Here is a 15,645-nt window from a genome sequence, read left to right on the forward strand (position 1 = left end):
ATAATGATTTTGTCCTTTTATATTAGTATAATTTCAAATTTATGCATTTTACTTTAAACAAAACTCATTGTAGAATATCAGGTTATCTATTTATCACAATTTGCTGTCCTCAGAAATGATAAATTCTATTTTCAAGTTTAAGAAATTGTCACTAAAAGGAGTTGCCGTTTCTTTTCATTGCTTTTCCTAACTATACAGCAAGTTTAAAGCTCTGTTTATGCACAACATAAGCCTATGAATTTCCAGATAATTTGTGGAAAATTTGAATTCTTTTGCAAATATGGAGGTGCCATAGACATAATCATATTTATATATATTTTTTCAATCAATTTATTCTTGTTTGTATCCCAACTTCCTTGTGGAACATAAAAAGGGGTCTGCAGGCTGTCAGAATTGAAAGAAGTATGGCATACTACTTAAAAGTGACTTCCAAACACTGTCTGGTCTTACTCATTAACCTTGTATGAGAGGGAAAATAATAGAAACTTGGGGTCCTTGCATACTGGGCAACTACATGTACTATCAACTGGTCTCTTTATATTGAGTTCTAACTACCATCTTGGTGTGTCCAGAATCTACGATGGAGAAAGATAGCAAAGGCACGTCGCAAGCGTAGATGCTTAGATCTACTTAAACTATCAATTGAGTAAGAGCAATTTATAATCTCAGCATTGCCACTTCATTAGAAGTTGAATAGAAGACAGTGCACTCAAGTTCACCAGTCACTATTGTGTTCTCCTTTACTACCGCCACAGAATAAATTGAATGGTTCTAAACTCAGTTGATCTCACCCACCCATGTAATGGAAAATTCTTTAGCCAGACAGTTGGGCCAAATTGAAGCAGCTCACATTCACTAATCTGCCTTGTACTGGGGACAGTTCCACATGACAGGAGATGCTGGATGGGATTGTTAAGTCAATAAATTTCCCCTAACAGCTTCACTGCCATAAAATATGATTTCAAAACTCTCTGTTACAAAATGTCAGACACTAAAGATGATGAGACCAGACGGAAATGTATTTACTGTAGCTTAAGAAGGTACAAGCAGGCAGCCTTTTGAACTGATAATGAACTGAAAATGTGCCTGGAGACAGCCTCTGAGTACTAAAAGCAAAGTTTGAAACCAAATGCATAATCAAATAATTGAGACTTATTAATCAACAGCTTTTACATCAAAATGGCATAGGCCAGGAAGCATCATTCTGTATTAGATGGGTTTTGTAACAAAGACTCTTCAGAATGAAGCTTATGCTTTTTTGAAATTACCTTTAAATCCATTATTGTATCAATCTGTGGTCCTTTTGACTTATTGCAAAATATCTCACACTCCACATTTGTATTTAAAACTATGGTGATGTACTTTGAAGCATACTCTATGGATGATCAAGGTCAGAGTTGGAAAGTAATTAACAGAATTGATTGGACAAATGGGCATCCAGAAGACACTGAGGCTTAGAAAATCAATTCACTGATGAGAATTAAGATACTAAGGAGCCCAATGATTTTTAGTTTATCTGACTATTTGTGAGTTGGCAAAATACATTGATTGTTTTCTGGTCATTTAGTGTATCTAATTACATAAAGGTGATTTCTTCACTTAAGATCCTCAATTTAGTATAAAGAGCAATTGCTAACCTCACTTGTATAGAATGTTATATGGAATATTCTCTTGCATTCTTTATAAATTAGTAACTGAATCCATAATATTAAATATGCCATTTTCTTCTTAAACCTTAGAGAATTATATAAAAGAAAGCTTTGAATAGAATTAAGGAGGAAATATTGTTAACTCATCTGATTTTCCTGGAAATTTTCTTTTTAATGAGGAAGAACACTTCCCAGATGTGTGCCTCTTCATTTTTATTTTCCTTCTAATTTGCTTCAATAAGCAAAAGAACATGTTTTGTGTGAAAATGACCATTTAGTGAATTTCCTCCACACCACTTCACAGAGAACATAAAGGAATAATTATAAGAAATTTTCTTTTTTGCAGTATTTTCAGTCTTTCTTTTCTTCTGATTTTTCTTAGACATCTGACTTCCCTACCAAACTCTCTGTTTGACATTCAGCTTTGATGATTATGTGGGTGACTTTCACATTTCTATCTAATTATTCATAAAGTTGGATTTCTACTGTGGCCTTCCCCTTCACTTTCTTGTGTCGTGCACATGTTAATATTACAGAGCAAGTACTCACCGTTGTCCTAGGTGAAACTGACAATACCGCCTTTTATTCCAAATGACTTCTGGCTTTGTCATGAATTGCTGCTTTTTCAATAATTGTTTCTCAATCAAGATGGCTTGCTTTTTTTGTCATAAAAATATCTCTTATCATTGCTAACCTTTAATTAGAAATATTTTTGAATTTAAAATGTTTAACCTATTTAGGTCTAGAAGTGATTAAGTGGTTTTCTGAATTGTTTTAAGGGAGGGAGAATTGAAATTCCTTGTGTTACATTTCTTTTGGAAGGGTTAAGACCAGAGATTTGGTTTCTCCACATTTTAGCAAGTTTATTCAAGTAATGAAATCTTTGTGAATTTTTTTCTTCTTTGTTTTGTCTTCCTCCCTCCCTTCCTTTCTTATTTCCTTCCTCCCTCCCTCCCTTCCTCTCTCCCTTCCTTCCTTCCTTCCTTCCTTCCTTCCTTCCTTCCTTCCTTCCTTCTTTCCTTCCTGTATATGTAATAGGTAATAGACAATTTATCATAAACAGGTAGTATACTGCATGTAATAGATAGTTTATCAATATAATAAACTGTTTTCTTTTTAAAAAAATGTTCTAGAGAGACAGAATTTGCTTTTTCTCTGGAATGTAATCAAATAGGATCACCTCTTCAAATTAAAAATTTCATCTCTCCCTTTTTTTTTTTTTTTTTTTTTTTTTTTTTTTTTGGTTTAAGCTTTCTCTTGACCTTGTGTAATTATTGAAGTTGGGAGACTGGAATCAGGGTTGCAATTTTCTGTTGCAGTTGTCTACAAGCTAAGAGAAACTTATTTTCCTGTCCCCCTTCCTTTGCCTTCTATAGGGTTAAAGTCTAGAAGAGAGTCTTACTTGATTTAAAACAAGCAAACACACAAAGAGGACCCATTGCCACTTTGATCATAATAGATAGAATTATTCTAATAATTCTAATAATTAGTTAAGCAACTGAATTCTAATAATTAAACTGTGAGGCAATAGTTGCTTAACAAATATTGGTAGACATGGGTATCTGACCATACCCTAATCTACCAGGGAAACAAAGACAATCTGAAAGCTTTATGCAAATGTGGTCTTTGATATTTTGTTAATTCACGATGTCCCCATCTATCTTTATTTAAGAGGAATGGCACTGCCTTATTTAGAAACTCTCATGTAAATCATGTTCCAGTTTTAAGATAAGGTCTTGTGAAAATTAAATATTCTGTGTTATTTTTCTCTGATGAATGTCAAAAGAGAGAAGGTAGCTGTGTAAAAATATTTTAAGTAATATCCAGAGTAAACGTTAGTTAGAGATTAGAAAATTGTATTTACTGGCAAGGAAAAAGATACCTTCTTATGCTTTACTTACAGAAGTAAACTCCCTGAGCTTTGAGTCAAGGTCAGCCTGTAGGTAGAACTCTAGATGGTAACAATCACAGGCCTTTGGCATGGTTTTGTCTTCTGGCATGCAAGACAGTCTGGTAAAACTAGTGCTCCTCAACCAGGACACTGTCTACAATACTCCCCTTCTTCTCTCCTTACAAACTTTCGGTTCTACAACTGCCTTAAAATGGTTTGGACGGTAGTTATTAATAGTGTTACAAACAAAAATAAAACCTGAGGCCCAAAATGGTATCACTTAGAGTTTCCAAACCCCTGCTTAACACGTAAGTGATTTGTAGTTTCAACTTCCCTGGAAAATGTAGTCTTACCTTGCCAGTCAAGAATTTTTCAATCTGTGTCAATGAGTGCCTCTGGAATCATTTCCACCCACCAATGAAAGGGGAAGTAATCTGCATGATAAGGATACCTTGCTTTTCCCTTGAAAGCCACCTCCAAGGAACATTCCTTTTCTTTGCTAGTAATGTTCTTGCCCCACCCTTCTTATAAAAGGCTTCCCTTTTGTAGAACTCCTTAGAGCTCCCTTCTACTTGCTAGATGGAGTGCTGCCTGGTTCATGAATCATTTAATAAAGCCAACCAAATCTTTAAAATTTTCTTGATTGAATTTTGTTATTTAACAATAAATATCCTTAGGAAATGCAGTCAGAATGAGAGCCTTTTGATTTTCTTTTCTCTCTTGAACAATTTTCTTTGACCCATGACAAGTGGAATCAAGGTAGAAAGCATAGAGGGGGACCTAGTAAAAGTTGGATGTATTATCTGAATATAAATGCTAAGATTGATGTGTTTGAAACACATTATACTCTCTAAAGCACTAGGGACATTGTTGCTTATTTTAACGTGTGGGTGAGATTAGACAGTCTTTGATGACAAATGTAAAGGTCACAGCAAGATATATAAGTCTGAAAATGAGTTATGTGAAGAGAGTTGGAAACCTTCTCTTTTCTGTGATCCAAGATAAAATAATTTAAGGTGGGTAATTTAGGCAGAGAAAACAACAAATCCAAATGAGAAGAGCAACCAAAAGAATGTTTGGAGAGAATGAGTCAGAGATAAAAGTGGTAAAAAAAAAAAAATGGTTTTTTGAATTTCATTAAAGAGCCAAACACAGCCTGAGTGAGAAGTCCAGCATATGGAAACTTGAATTCAGGCTGGTGAAACAGGTCATTTACAAAAGAATATATAGGAAAAAGAAAATGGAATACATTATACAAATGCAAAAATGTAGTTTTCTTTATTTCAAAGTCTACATGGAAAGGAAGATCTGTAGTAAATTTATAAATTCAAAATTGGTGATTCCTTAGGGATGAAAGAGCTGGCAGGTTTTTTGACTTTTTTGAAATAATGTTCTAATCTCCAAATATGGACATCCTAAGAGAAATATAATCTCTTGTAGCCAGCCATCCAAATATCAATTTGTCTAATGGACCTTTAGACGTGTAATATGTTTTTTTTTTTTAAATCTTTACTCTTTCTTGAAAATAGAAAATTGCATTTGGTCTTAAAATAAACAACTCATGAGAAGCTGGATTGTTGGTTATCTTTATCTAGTAGAGCTGAGAGGCTTAACATACTTTACCTGTTCAAATAAAACCAAGAGTATATGATATCCATTGCATCTGGTACGTTCGGAAAAACAGAGGTGTTTTTTTTTTTTTTTTTTTTTTCCAATCTTTGGCTAATCCATTTCTGGAAAATATTGGGTTCTCATGAATTGCATTTGATAGAAGAACTGGCCTTTTGCAGGGTATTGTAGGGTCAGGCTAGTTTCACCTCTGAATTTAGAATCCCCATCCAGGCAGGACCTGATGACCTTATTTGTTCTGATGTATAATTGAATCAAAAGAAAACTAAAAAAAAAAAAAAAAAAAAAAAAAAAAGAAAACTAGAACAGCTTGGTTTTGCTGGAAGAGTTCTGAAATCTGGTTTGTAGTTGTGGAAGTGTGATTAACCAGCTCTACCCTTTGCATTTGTGAATCAGGAAACTCATCCATGAAGTAAGGGGATTGGGTGAGCCCAGTGGTTCTCAACTGGGGTGACATTGCCCTAAACGTTATTGGTTGTCACAACCAGGGATGCCTCTGGCATTTAGTGGGTAGAGACCAGAAATGCTATTAAACATTCTACAATATACAGGACAGTCTCCCACAACAAAGAATTTTCCTGCCTGAAATGTCAGTAGTGCTGGAATCGAGAAATCCTGGACCAGACCATTTCTTGGTTCCCTTCCAGCTTCAAGAATACTATGACTAATGAAGCTCAATTATACACTGCTAAGGGCATTTCAGTTCAACTGACAGTGACTAGGTGTCTTCTTTTTGTGTCTTAACTAAGAATTTTTCCCTATTTGATTTGTACAAAGGAGGTAAGTAAGCCTCCATTTATGGAATCTCCCACGTTCCATGTAGCCTCTACTTGTAATGATAGCCCTGTTAGATAAAGGGAATACATTTTCATTGGCTCTAGATATTTCAGCAACGTTATGGCTTCCCCATCTTCCCAGACATTTATTCCTCATTCTTGTATTTCCCCACTTGTTAGATTTCAAGAAAATCAAACAAAAGGAGAAATTTTTGAATATCAGCCAGTCTGTATGAAAAATGCATGCTGTTGGATGGAGTCATTCCTGATCCTGGGCCTCATTACATACCTGCAAAACGTGGGCATTGTACAAAATACTTTCAACAGTGCCCTCTTACCCTGAAATTCTGTGTCTATGTCTTTAAATATTATTATAATATAATAAATAGTATTAAATATTACTTAAATATTATTATAATATGATAAATATTATTATTAAATACTATTTAAATACTATTGCATGATATTTCTCATCCTTAGGTGATTTGAAAAAGGAAAAGAAAAAAAGAGCAAGTGTTACTTAGGTCATACCTTTGGAGAGATGGAAAGTCTTCTACTCTCCTGCTTAGGTCAAAATCATAACAAATTGTTCTTATTGCTTGGCATGCAGTCCCTGCAGTGCTATGGTTTCCTGATGAATGGTGTTGCAGCTTCTCTCCACACTCATTCCTTTCTCTCTACTCATAGCATCCAACCTTTTAATGTTTGTGCCAGGCTCTGCAATAGATAGGAGTGACTCTACTGGAAAAGGAGCAGATAATATCCCTGCAGCATGAAGCTTAGATTCTAGGGAATTCTACATACTCTGAACTCTGACCTCAGCCTCTTTTTGCCACTCTTAACCTTCTCTGCAATCCTCCATACCTCCTCACTCATAACTGTCCACTGCACACTCAGGCTGCACCTGCCGTGGGCTGCTCCTCTGGTCCTCTGATCCATTAAGGGACTGATCTTGACTGCTAGTAACTGCAGTCCTTGACTCTTCTGCTTCCTGCAAAGGAAACTTTATGATAGAATGCAATGGAAAGAACATGGATTCTATGTGAGCCTAGAAACTGTGAACTTCAATTTCATCCTAGAAAAATGGGACTACAAGTTCCATTTGTAATGGTATGCATATTCATACCCATTTATGATTCCATGAAATAGTCACTGCAAAAGGGCTCTGGACACTTTCAAGGGAGTGCACATTTGAAATATTTATTGTTATTGTTTCCTTTAACATCACTATAATTTTGGAAGAAGGGCACTGACTCCTTGCTAAAGGGTCACCAAATAGGTTCTCCTTCTCCCCACTGTTAGGAGAAGTCACAGAAGTCTCTCTTCTATGTTGCTTTTTGACTTCTTCAATATAAGTTGTTCCCCTCCACCAAATACATGTAGGCGGGCAACCTAAGACAAGAATTAAACTATGTGTGTAGAAAAACATAAGACTCAGCATTTTAACGCTCTAGTGCCCACTGCGATTGATTACAGAATATTTTCTTCCTTGTCCTTTGAACACGTCGCCATCAAATATCTTCACGCTGATCTAGTTCATCTGCTCTGTGAAGCTTGCTGTTAGACAGTCACAGACTCTAAGCCCTAAATAATCCAAAGCCTATCTTCAAAATTATATTTTAATCATTTAAAAACTTTTTTTGGTGAAGGGGATTTGAAAAAGCTAAGCATATGCTATGTCTTTTCATACTTCGCAAGTTTACATTTTTTTGGTTCAAATGAGGATTTGAAATAGATAAGTGTGGCTTTAAGTACGTCTGTTTTTAAAATGCATATGAATTCTTCAGAATTAGGACTGATAAACAAGAAGTTATACCATATGTTCAAAATTAAGAGACCTAATTTATCTTGGCTTGATCTTCGGGGAATGTAGATAATTACAGTCTCTTCTTGGTAATTTGGGGTTTCTGTGACAGTGTCTGTAAAATGCTGATACGCCTTTGGCTGAAGGAGTCACTGGTTACGAAATACGTTGTAACTGTTCTTGACTTTATGAAGGGGGAGGGTGTTGTTTCAAACCGAAACTGTAGCAGAAATGCTATAATTCTGATTTTTAAATTGTTACAAGCTCCAGGCAGGAAAGGAAAACTGAAAACAAGGGCTGTATTTAAAAATAAGAGGTAGAAGGGAGAGAGGATGTGGTTAAAGGCTCCAGCAATGTCACCCAGTGGTGCTCTGAGTTTCCAGGGGCACAAATAGCTGCATGTGTGAAGTGGGGACAGAGGGAGCAGAGAGAAAGTAGATTTTCACCCTTTACTTCGGAACCACAGAAAAGGGGGTAGCTTTCAAATGCCAGGATGGAACAAAAGAGTCTCAGATGTGCAGGCTTTAATGAAAAGAGCCCATAGTGCCTTAAAAATGCCCTTTGGTGTTGCAATGAAAACAGCTTTTGAAGTTAAATAGTTTGACTTGATGGCTGAATAGAAAGTAGGCTTTTTCTAGAGTGGCAAATGCAGTCGATATGGCTATAGCATTCATTTTTGGATGTCTGTGTCAATACTTAATTCTTCAGTATCTCCAGTTCTCTTAATAGACACAGCAAAATTAATGTATTCACTGCATATTGTCCGCTACATTTTCCTCTAATGAACCAAGGTATTATTTGCTTCATAACTTCTTGTGATCTTTAAGGTTTTTAGGATATGATATAATCAACCAAAATAATTAATCCTTTTCTAAAAACCAAGCTCCTAAGTAAAGCTTATTTTACTCTGAAAAAATTTGTGCTGAGTATTTTTGTATTGAAAATGACAATTCTCAAGTAAATGAAAAACAGTTTACAGCATTTTATTAGAAATAACTGTTAACATATCTCACTGATAGAAACACGTATGAGACAATTTTATGACTCCTGTCCTTCCCTCAAAAACTAAAACATTAAAAGATTCATCCATTGAATGCTAAAGCAGGGTAGATGATGTTCATTTTCAGGAATCATTTAGAATAGTGATCTCCAAAGTAGTATCTACCAACCTCAAGATAATTCATTGGGTGGAGGTGGGGTATGAGTCAGACATGGTAAAGATTTTATTGACTTTTTCCATCTAAAACAGGGGTCACCAACTATTACCTGTGGGCCAGATCTGGTCTACCGCCTGTTCCTATAAATAAAATTTTCTTGGCATACAACTATGTCTACTCATTATGTATTACCCAAGGATGCTTTCATGCTACCATGGTAATTGTGACAGAATATATGGTTCGTAAAACCTATTACATATACTAAGTGGACCTTCACAGAAAGAGTTGGCCACTTCCTGACTTAGAATTATAGGAAATATTTTAAGCTTTGCTGATTTATATGGGTTTACGATGGTGTCCTTTGTAAGCCTGAGAGCCAGATAGTCACAACGTATGCATTTTTAAAGTGAGATTTCTGGGAAAGTGTCAGCTCTCCAGTTTGGTGCATTGAACAGAGAGCCCTCACTTGGCTGTTGCTTAAGCCTTTTGTCCTTGATGGAAGTTCATGTGCCCAGTTGGACATATGATTTATCACATTAACTATTTTTAAGTAAAATAATCCTCATAAAATTAACAAGTGACTTTACTTTAAAAAACCTCCCACAAAATAATCTAAATTGAATATACCACTAATATAGGAATACATAGCAAGACGTGGCAGAGATGATATAATATCTATATGTAGTATAAGCTTTGTTAATAGCCATATTACTAATTCATTATTAATAATAATATACCCATTCCTACATTTATAGTTTTGTCTTGAGTTTTAACTAATAATTATATGATGGCATCATAAGATAGTTACAGAGTAGGCATCAGGACATGGAGAAGCTGTGTAATTTCAGTACTGTTTAAAGACATGAGGTATTTAATATTACAGTGTTTAAAGTTTTATGGAAGTCAGTGATAAGCATCTTTTTTGAGGAATATTCATAAAGGAAAAATTAAAAACCCAATTTAATTGGAAATATATATGTTCTTTCTGCTGCATAAAATACTGTAAAATAATACACAGAAAACTATAGAATGATACACTGAAATTCATTCCTTTGATACCATTAGAAATGCTTTGAAAATGCTTCGAAAACAGCTCTGAATATTTAAAGCAGTAAGTAGTGAGCAAGTGACACTATATTGTAATTTTATGATACAGTTAGATCAAAGTATAGATTTAAAACTAGTCTCATTATATAGCATTTGTGTTCTAGATATAAAATAAAAAGAAAGTGACACTTTGGGGACCTAAAAGAGAAATAAGTCAGAGAAAATTTACTCCCTAAAGTGAGTGACTTCTTTATAATAAAATTACAGTTCTATGGGAAAACTGTGAATGTATAATCAGCAATAGAGTATATGAAAACATTGTAGGTATGAAGTTGAAGTTACATCAACATCCACAGATAGTTATGATGACAGGGATGATGTAGGTGTGCACATGCGTGCACTATGAGAGCCTGTTATATATGTTACATTAATATATAGTTAAGATTCTTATATATAGTAATAGAAACATAGGGATAAAGCTATGTGTGTGTATATCTTTATAATAATGAGATGGAGATTATATATGTAATATATATTAAATACATAATATTGTATATTTATAATAATGAGATGGAGAAGGACCAATAAAATCTTTGGAGTCATTCGGAGGTTCTAAAGTTATCTTATGACAAAGTATTTTAAAAAGCAACAAACTTCAAGATACATTATGACAATTTGGCTTTCCTGGCCATCTGTATAGTGAAAGATTTGTTTTTCAACAAAATTTCGATTAAAGAGGAAATTCAAAATAAAATTTCTACCTGGGAAGAAATGAGAAAAAAAGTAATGAAACTATTGTCTATTAGAACTTAAGGAATACAGTTAAAATAGTCCTTGGAAGAAAACGTGCAACTCTAAACATGGTTAATGAATTAAAAAGAGAATAAAAATAAATCAATAAGGTATACAATGTATAGAATTTAAGAACAATAAAGTTTCCTATGCATAAGGAAAACAAGAAAAATAAATTTATAAGAATTGGCAAAAGAAAACTGGAAATCAGAAAGGCCATAGAAATCATAAACATAAAATGTTTTGGGAAAATACCTATAAAATAGTAGCAGTAGAGTAACACAGAAATTGTAAAAATACTTTCAAAATTCTGAAAGAAATTATTCTGCAACTTAGAATCCTATATCCAGAAAATTAAATGTAAGGGCAGAACAAAATTTTCAACATGCAAAGGTCAAAACTTTTCTTCTAATATTCCATTCCCCCCCCCACCCCCACCCCCGAAGCTCCTTTAGGGCCCAGTGAATATGAGAGGAAAGCAAGAAAGGCCTGGCATACTGGAAACAGCAGATGGCACATAACAGATAGGCAAAGAACATTTCCAAGGTGATGGTAAAGAGAATTGCAGGATAACAACTTAAGAAAAGCAGAGAAGACAGCTAGCACAGATTGGTGCCTCAGGTGACATAGATGTGGAGGCTGTCACCACCAAGAATCCCTTCTCCTCTGCACTGTATTATCAACCAGACAGTGCTCAAGTGAGCCTGGCCAAGATTCTTAGCTCTCTATGACCTGTCCAAGTGCTGATACAATTCTGCTGTCCTCTCCCTGCCGAGCTGCCTGAAATAGCTGGTATCATCTGACCCCACAGAATTTCAGAGTTGACCGACTCCTGAGAGATGGAGGTTGGCCATAGTGAGCGTAGAAACAGGAAATGTTTGCTGCCTGATTGATTAGGCCTTAGCCCTGCCAGATTTCCCCCGTATAAGAAACCCTCTGCTTCCCCTGCATGACTACAGACTTGGCTTCTGACATCCTCACAATGGATCTTGAACCCTCCAAGAAAAGTTGAGGCCAGAATATAAACCAGACTGTTCTGATCACCTTTTCCTAAGCACTGTCAACTGTCAATAATAATGTCACCTTTTTTTTTTTTTTTTTTTTACACAGCTAGTCTTTGTGTTTGCTACTCGGTTTTCGGATTAATCACTTCCCACCCTGATTAAGAAGTGTAATTAATTGTTGATAAAATAATGGAATAGTTGATTGAGAAATAAAACAAAATTAGAATACATTTCAATCTAAAAGCCATCTTTAATTCCATCTTTAATGGAATACTACAAGCATTCCATTAAAGTTGCAGAATAACATGACTATTATTTAATAATGTTAGCAGTATTGGCCAATGGAATTAGACAAAAGAAAGGAATTGCAAGTGTAAAACCTGGCAAAGAGGTGGTAAATTTATCACAATGTTAAGTGATTTGCTATTTTGGGTAATATACCTGGAGCTTCCACGAGAATTCACTGAGTGACAATTACATCCGTGAGATAACTCAGTAATGTGTTTTGGTAGGACATCCAAAGCTTTCATGTACTGACATAGAAATATACCAAAGCTGTTGTTAAGTTGGGGGAAAATACAGAGAAATAATATGTAGAATGTTGTAAATAGGATGCCATCCTTTTTTTTATAATTATGTATGCTTGTAGCGTGTATGAGTGAAAATATTTGTATTGGCTTGATATGTAAAATAAATATTGCAGCACAAACAAGATACTAATTAGTCACCATTTCAAGGTTCAGAGGGTTATAACCTCTCATTTCTACAAAGTTAAAAGATCTAGAATTATAATTTTCTAACTGTTTAAATTTTCTGAGTTTTTTAAAGTCAGTTTTGAATTTAATGCTTAAAAAAAGAAATAATACATCTACTGATACAGCAAACACATCAATGTACATTTTAGAAAGCCAATCAGTGCCTTAAAAATACGTTATTGGAAAAATGAACTAAACCTACATAACAAAATATTAAGTGTACAGTTTTAAAGTTGAATTTACTTGCATGCTAAATATAATTTTGAACAATGTGTATTATTTTGTACCAAATTCCATTTCACACAAAACCAAATATACTCGTTCATTGCTCATGGAGTAGAGGAATAACTGAATACATTATTGAACTCATAGAAAACATTATATTCCTCTGAAATTTCAGCCATTAATGCATTAAGCATCTATTGTATTAGGCATTGTACTTAACTCTGAGGCCACAAAAGTGAGTAAAGCAGATATCATTTTATAAAATTCATGTACTGAGGGTTTTTACTATAGAACAATCACTGTCAATTTATTTCCTTACATGAAAAATTTCAGAAATATAAGAGGTGCTTATTTATCTGCAAAAAAGCAGCCCTATCTTTCACAGATACATACGTATCTGGGCCCTTTCTGCAGCTTTTCTTTGTAGGCTCAAGACTTCCCACTCTTAGGGCTTCCTTGCCCCTTTCACAATGCCTGGTCTTCTCTCTGGTCCTACTTCCTCAAAGTCTTTCACATTCATCTCCTCTCCAGGTTAAAGACTAACCCAAGGTAAGGCCGCATTCCCTCTCTCTACACTTGAACTCATCTGTATGCACAATCTCCAGTTTCTCTCCAAAGTAACACACTGCCTGGCATAGAACTCATGGTTCTTTCCATTCTTGCCTATCCTGATCCCTTGCCGGTCCTCGGCCCAATTTGGCCACTTACTGTACCACGAATTAAACCAACACTTCCGCTCCGCTGCTTGAGCATTGATATCCTCTAAGATGCGCTCCTCTGTGTCCCCCATTTCTTCCTGACCAGATCACAAGTCCTCTTAAAATAACTTCCACTGTTACCTACCTCTTCAATGAAGACTTTTTAAATCTCATCCTATCACCTTTGGGATCTCTCTCCTTCCTTAAACTTTTCTCCTCTTGATACTTTCAAAAATAACGACCTTGACACCCTTCAGGCGACACTACAGGTGCTTGTTTAGTTTGGCAGAAGAGGCTGGAGGAGGAGACTGACAGGAATTATTGAAAGAGACAAACAATATACTATGAAAGCAGGTGTCTGGAGAAGGGTCCAACTGTGAGGAGAGGTTTCCTTCTTAGTGGTAAGAGATTCTTTTTTTTTTTTTTTTTTTTAAGTTTATTTATTTATTTTGAGAGAGAAAGAGAGTGAACAGGGGAGGGGCAGGGAGAGAGGGAGAGAGAGAGAGAATCCCAAGGAGACTCTTTGCTGTCAGCACAGAGCCAGACTCAGGGCTTGAACCCACGAACTGTAAGATCATGACCTGGGCCAGGATTAAGAGTTGGGACGCTTAACTGGCTGAGCCACCCAGGCTCCCCAGTAGTAAGAGATTCTGACATAACGTCTATTATACTTAGACTTAATTCCAAGTGAGCTTGACTTTTGTCCACTAACATGTTCTTTATACCTTTCTTGTTCCCAGGATGTGACAGTTCCTCACAAGCCTGTTTCTCTCCACCCTTTATATCAGACTAGACTCTATCCTTCTGCTAAGTCCCTGCTGCCTCCACAGACTCTCTCACACGCTGACTGTCTTACCCCAGGACCCTTCAGTCATTTGTCCTCCTTCTCACTGAGTGATGAACAGGGGAATTCTCACACCCTGTTTAGTGGCAACACATATAATAAGGTGAGAATTCCCTGCCAAGGTGGGAACTGTTCTGATCTGTGCTGTGAAACTTCTTTATGCTTAGCTTTTTAAAACTTAAGTGTAGAAACATATATATTAAGACTATTAATTATTTGTGTTAAAGCCCATGACCTTACAAAAAGATAATAATCAACCTTGAGAAATTAGTAAGTATTTATTTTTGCTTTCAAAGTCATTTCCTGGTTTTGTATTCCTCCTTGCCTCTTGTGCAAACCCCAAAGTGGAAATCCTGAGAAATTTTCCAGAACCTTACAAGGTGCCATTATTAATTTACCTTATAGTCTCAGTTCAATGTTCTTTAAAAAGCTTCTTTAAATTGCGGTGCCTTAATCAGGAGGCACTATCACAGCCAATGAGCAATGAAATAATTAGAATTTCTACGAATATCTGTAAAGTAATATTAACATCTTATTTTATTTTATTTTATTTTTTATTTGAGTATAGTTGACACAATGTTACATTAGTTTCAGGTATACAGCAGAGTGTTTCAACAAGTTTATACCTTATGCTATTAACGTTTTATTTTAAAATGTGTCTATCTGCCTCACAACGCATAGTGATGGGATATGTAAAATGAGGTGTTCGGTATTTTAAAATATGTATATATGTATACATATTACACATGTATATATGTTACATATATAAATATTTTGTATATCTATAAATATATACTTAAATACATATAATATATTTTATTTATTAATTTATTTTTTAAGTGTTTATTTTTTGAGAGAGAAAGAGACGGAGTGGGAGAGGGGCAGAGAGAGAGAGGGAGACACAGAATCTGAAGCAGGCTCCAGGCTCTGAGCTGTTAGCACAGAGTCTGACGTGGGGCTCGAACCCCAAGCTGTGAGATCATGACCTGAGCTGAAGTCAGACGCTTAACTGACTGAGCCACCCAGGTGCCCCTAAATACATACAATGTATTTTAAGTGAAAAATATTTATAGTTGGCTTTGGAATGCAATCACAAATGTTGTATTAGAAGCAAGCAGTCAACGGTGCCGCACAAAGCTTTTATATAAAAGTACCTGTTGCTCTTCTGACCATTACCATAAGGCCATCCTGGCTACTTACAGACTCTCAGATTCTGAAAACTTTATAAAAGAATTGATTAGTTAAATTTAACCTGCAATTAATTTTTTTTGTAAAACTCAAAATCTTTTTTAAAACCATTTATTTTGCAAATCCTCTATATCTAATGGAATATACCCCTGTACTTGGAAATCAATAAAGGCCAGAATCAATATG

General features: G+C 35.3%; 1 protein-coding gene across 9 annotated transcripts in view; it reads left to right on the forward strand.

Annotated features, from left to right (window-relative positions):
- MLIP (muscular LMNA interacting protein) overlaps positions 1-15,645 on the forward strand; it is a 247,344-nt gene that overhangs the window by 199,009 nt on the left and 32,690 nt on the right. The window contains exon 12 of one of the 9 annotated variants that reach the window (XM_049653825.1): positions 6,126-11,181. The exons of 7 other annotated variants lie outside the window; for them this stretch is intronic. In XM_049653825.1, the coding sequence (XP_049509782.1) occupies positions 6,126-6,161 (36 nt within the window). In that variant the 3' untranslated portion in view covers positions 6,162-11,181. Of the gene's footprint in view, positions 1-6,125; positions 11,182-14,167; positions 14,375-15,645 lie in introns of those variants that run through there. One more of the 9 variants, XM_049653832.1, reaches the window with a different exon arrangement.

This window comes from Panthera uncia (assembly GCF_023721935.1).
Source record: "Panthera uncia isolate 11264 chromosome B2 unlocalized genomic scaffold, Puncia_PCG_1.0 HiC_scaffold_24, whole genome shotgun sequence".
Taxonomy (NCBI): Eukaryota; Metazoa; Chordata; class Mammalia; order Carnivora; family Felidae; genus Panthera; species Panthera uncia.